Raw genomic sequence first — 5,197 nt, forward strand, 5'->3', positions numbered from 1 at the left:
GAGAATTGGTCCCTATACTAAAGTGTTACCGTAAATAAATAAATATAACATTAATGACCTTAAAACATACAAATTGACATGTAAAATAAAAAAATGTTCTTAATAAAACAGACAAAAAAGGAAATTAATACCTCTGAGGCCTGTATAAAATAATGAAAATAATTATTTATTAATAATTAAAAATTATTAGTGACATTAGTAACAATGCAATTAGTGACAATGGAAAGAAAATGTAGGTCTTAAAATAAGAGGTCATCGATTCAGACTGAAGCTTTTATAATTAATTGTTTGTGTGTGTGTTTAAAGTGGTTGACTGGCAGGCCTGAGTACATTCCCCAGCTGATTTAGTGTGGTTAAGATCAGATGGAATGTGTCAAAGCCAAAAGCTCCAGTTTAATCTCGCTGGCCTCCCCTTCCTCCGACAACACAAGCTGACATCTGACTGACAGTGGGAGTAAAAGAGAGAGAGATCCGGGTGAACGAGAGTCAAACAGACAAGGAAGAATGATAAGGTGATCTAGAGAAGATCAAAGGGGGTTTCAAGAGACAAACAGATGCATTAAACAGCGACGAGACATTTAATGGTGTTCAGAAGCTTTTCTTTATTGGCCTGAAGATTTGAGTCACAGAATGTGTGTGTGTGTGTGTGTGTGTGTGGGCATGTATTTTATTTTGTAAAAACCAAGATACAAAGCATGCACAATCGCTCCTTCCAAATTCACTCAAATAACCTCCAACTTATTCATCTAAATAAACTGAACTGCAAAAAAATCAACACTCTCCTTAAGTCACGACAATCAAACAATGGCTGCCTCAAAACCTGCAGCACTTTTCAGCCTCATCTGTGAATTATACAGGTACATGTTCTGAACACACACACAATGGCCAAAATGCTGTTGTAGGCAGGTACCAAGAACAAATGTGATCATTTTTGATTAATTTTTGAACATATCCATTAGTACTTCATAGTAAACTGGTGAATCGCGCAGTTTACTTTTCCTAAATGTAAACCTATTTTTAAGACCATTTTTGGGACATTGTTGCTTTGTTTGCATTATTTTCATAACAACTGTGTACATTTCTCCACAATATCTCCACAATACGAAAAAATCTTATTCCCATTTATTTCCCACAAATTTACTTTAGTTTTGATTATTCTAAATTTTTTATTTACTTTGTACTATTTCTGATCAATTTGGGAACATCAATAAGTACTTTATAGTAAACTGATGAACCACACACAAACTTGTCACATTTCACCCCAAAATTGAATTATATTTTTTCAGAAATCAATTTAAACACATTTTTAAGAGCATTTTTGGGACATTTTTGCTTTGTGATTGTATTATTTTAATGACAATTGTGTACATTTCTTCACAATATTCTCAACACTGTATAACAAAAAAATCTTTTACCCATTCATTTCCCACAAATTTATTGAAATTACCATTATTCTCAATTATGTATTATTTTATTTACTGAATCACAGTAAAAATGTTGTTTTTTAAATTAATTTAAATTAGCATAAACTAAAGGTAGTACAAAAAATACTATTCCAAATCTCAATGGTCCAAAAATAGGCTTCATTCAGTATATACTGCACATATGAAGCCTATGATATGTGTGTGTGTGTGTTTGGGGGGATCGGGGTGAAATACGACCTGGAAATGTTCTTGACAGGTTTCATGAGATTCACCCAAACATGTCATGGCCTCAGGATGTAAGAGCATGTGTGTGGATGTGCATCTGTGTGTAATACAATTGCAAAGAATAAAAGAAGAGCAACAGCATACAGATTCAACTCTTACAACACATTAAGACTTCAGCGAGACTCCCATGAAAACCTCTTTTTTAGCTGTCCTATATTAAAACTCGTGTCTTAAAATGTAACAAACCCCTTCCCAATAATTCCAGCTGCAGAAGCACAACTCAGAGAAGGTTAAGGGTGGATGGAACAGCCAAGAAGAAAATATCACTATAGAACAGCAAAAAACATTTTTCAATAAACAGATTTCGCATCAGAGGGTCAGAGCTCTCGAACAAGACAGCAATCTGACCCACATGAGGTTAAACACAGCACGCTAAACACACAGCTAAATGGCAAAGGATAAAAATAACTCTTTCCTCTATGTAAACATATTCATATACTTGTGCCATCTGTAATATTACCTTCCTGTTCAATGCTGAATGGCAAGTGTACAAAATGCATCTCTGGTCTGCATGCATCACGTACTATATGACATTTACACATGCCACATGAAGATGTTTCATATCAGTCCATTTGGGCACCTCATTTCCTCTCTTAATCTGCAGAAATAAAGCTTTGTGACAGCATAGGTCAATTCAAAGTGCACATGAGAAAAAGAAAATTCAGAAAAAACTGAATGCTTGGCTGCATAAAAGAAATCGTTTTTTTATTATTATTATTATTATTTACTGTCGGCCCTGTTCAGAGCAACTCAACTAGAGTTAAGCTAATGATTTAAGCAAAACTGATGAAGTACCTATTTTATGCAACCAGGCACCCAAGTAACCTGACGGAGGTCTAGATGCATGTCATAAAGGTCGGGTTAGACTGTGAGGGAAATGAAGCTGTTATATCTCTGAATGTTCCTCTTGAGAATCTCAGAGCAGGGCCCGAGGACGCGCTCGAAACGTGGCCGGTCCAGCTTCACGCACTTGAGCGGGCCTCTGGCCACGACTGTGGCTGCACGGGGTCTGTTCAATAGCAGCGCTATCTCACCTGAATAAATAAATAAAACACACACAGATTAGCTTAATGACCTGATTCAAAGGGTACATAATATAGAAATCAATTTGGATTTTTTCACTTTTTTCCCTTTGACATAAAATCGATTTTACATACTCTAACATTCAAAACTCAAAATATCCTAGTGCATCCAGACCATTAATTATTACTAGGTTGACAAAATAATTCATAAATGCGTTATGGCATCAGGTCAGGTGTTCCTCAGGGCTCTGTTTTGGTACTGCTTAAATTTACATAATCAACAACACCTATCCAATACTTAGTAACCAGGCTTTCCCGATTGAATAAATGTGTGAACGATGCCGCTACACTGATGTCAGCTGATCGTAGCAAAGGTTTATTTACATATAGAAGTCTTAAAGGTACAGTAGAAAAACAGTCAGTTTAATTCAGACAGAGGGGAAAACAGATATGTTTTTGCACTGTTTTTGCAAGAACATTGAGTGGATATAATGACACAAATGTGTAGATTATGCCCCTTTTTAAAGTCTAGTTTAAAACCTAAAAATTGTTATACAATAATATGTTATTTTACTAAATGTTAAGTATAAGGATAAATAAAAGGAGGGAGGCTGACAGGTCAGGGCTTCCCTATATCATAGTCATTTTACCGAAGTTGCAAAGACCAACAGTAGATAATCAGCACAAAATAAAGCATGTTAAAACTGTAAAAATGTAAGTAAAACAATAATTATAATAAAGGATGTAAATGTTAATTTTTTTTATCTAAAACAGGGCAAAAATCATAAATAAGACAAAACATTTTCAAAATAATTAAATATTATAATATTTAGTAGTAATTAGTTCAATAATAATAATAATAATAATAATCATTATTATAAATAATATATGAATGTAAAAAATATATAAATAAATTACACATATTATTTTATTATTATGACTGTTTTTGCTCTGTTTGTGCAAGAACATTAACTTTATAAGTTGATATAATGAAACAAATGTGTACATTATGACCCTTTAAAGAAAAAAAGTTGACAACAACAAAGTATTTAAAGACATTTAAACAGACATTTAAAGGTACTTTTAAATGTAATTTTTTCTACGCAAAGACTAATAAATTAAGCCATTTGAACAGCCAAACACTGCAACATTGACTCAACCCAATGGTATGAGTTTGAGGAGGGACTATCTCTTTGGCCAACCAATGGCAGATGGGGGAGTGTTTAGAAAACCTCTTTAAAACAATCACTATTTTTGCCATTCTGTTTGGTGACACTTGTGGTGCAGAAATGTCTCACTTCATCTTAAAGAGGTCATCTGTTAAAAGTCACTGGCTCTGCTGTATGCTGATAACATAAACACACCGCTTTGAAATAATACAGTCATAATACAAAAAGCATTGTCTCGCTATATAATGTAAATATTACTATATTCACTCTGTCGTGTGATAAGCTAAAGATCAGTGTGCCTGTGGTGCAGAAGTGTAAACCGCACTGACGGTAAACAAGCACACAGATCTACATTCTGCAAGCCCTGCACATGACGAACTGCCACCTGTTAGGAAAGCTACTCTTCCTGTCTGGCTCAGGCACTTCTGTTCTCTTATTTACAAGACTCTGGCACAACGCTGCAGGCTCTGCGATCCTCACAACACTCACCGAAGTAGTCAGACGGACCCAGGCGGCCCACTTCAACATATTCCTCATTATCAGACCTGCGCTGCAGAACAGACGCTGTACCCTGGGAGGAGAAAGAGAAAGTGAGATGCAGGTTTAATGAGGAGGAAAACTACAAAAAGAGGAGAAAAAGGAGACAGAAAAGCCTAGCTCATGGTGTCGAGTTTGAGACACGTCAGAAGGATTAGTGAAAGAGAGATTCTTTGCTTTACATGCCTGCAGGTGTACAGGATTTAGACAACTCTGCATGCTGCTTCAGGGACTCGCAAGACACACACACACACACACGTCATAGACTGACACACACACATACATACACACACACCTGGGCCTGTCAGTGTTGAGATTTTTCAACAATTATAGAGTTCCACTACATGCAGCGCCCCACACTGCAATGCAAAAACTCATTTAGAAAGATAAACAAGGAAACACACACACATGTTCTATCACTTTTGTCACATCAAGGACAAATGCATTACCCACAATACAACAGTAAAAGGAGGGAGGGCTCACAGGCCAAGGCTTTTCTATTCACAAAAGCAGTTAATCAATACAAAAAGAGTAAAACAATAATAAGAATAATGTACGTGGTGTAAATGTTAAAAAATAAAAGTAAAACAGGCAAAAATCTGTAATTTAAGAGAAATTAAACAAATGTGCTTAATTTAAAAAAATATAATTAAATATAATAGTAATTAATAATAATAATAATTATTATTATTATTATTATAAATATATTAAAAATATAAATACAATAAATAAACGTAAAACAGAAAAGTCAGTAATATAG

At 34.8% G+C, this 5,197-nt stretch overlaps 1 protein-coding gene across 1 annotated transcript in view; it reads right to left on the bottom strand.

Annotated features, from left to right (window-relative positions):
* Positions 1 to 1,512: 1,512 nt before the first annotated feature.
* prkar1b (protein kinase, cAMP-dependent, regulatory, type I, beta) overlaps positions 1,513 to 5,197 on the bottom strand; it is a 68,997-nt gene continuing 65,312 nt past the window's right edge. Inside the window, exons 9-10 of the mRNA XM_016569976.1 lie at positions 4,390 to 4,471; positions 1,513 to 2,743 (exon numbers count right to left, since the gene is read on the bottom strand). Of these exons, the coding sequence (XP_016425462.1) occupies positions 2,571 to 2,743; positions 4,390 to 4,471 (255 nt within the window). The 3' untranslated portion in view covers positions 1,513 to 2,570. The remainder of the gene's footprint in view (positions 2,744 to 4,389; positions 4,472 to 5,197) is intronic.

Source organism: Sinocyclocheilus rhinocerous, unplaced genomic scaffold, assembly GCF_001515625.1.
Source record: "Sinocyclocheilus rhinocerous isolate Xijiao unplaced genomic scaffold, SAMN03320098_v1.1 scaffold51, whole genome shotgun sequence".
Taxonomy (NCBI): domain Eukaryota; kingdom Metazoa; phylum Chordata; class Actinopteri; order Cypriniformes; family Cyprinidae; genus Sinocyclocheilus; species Sinocyclocheilus rhinocerous.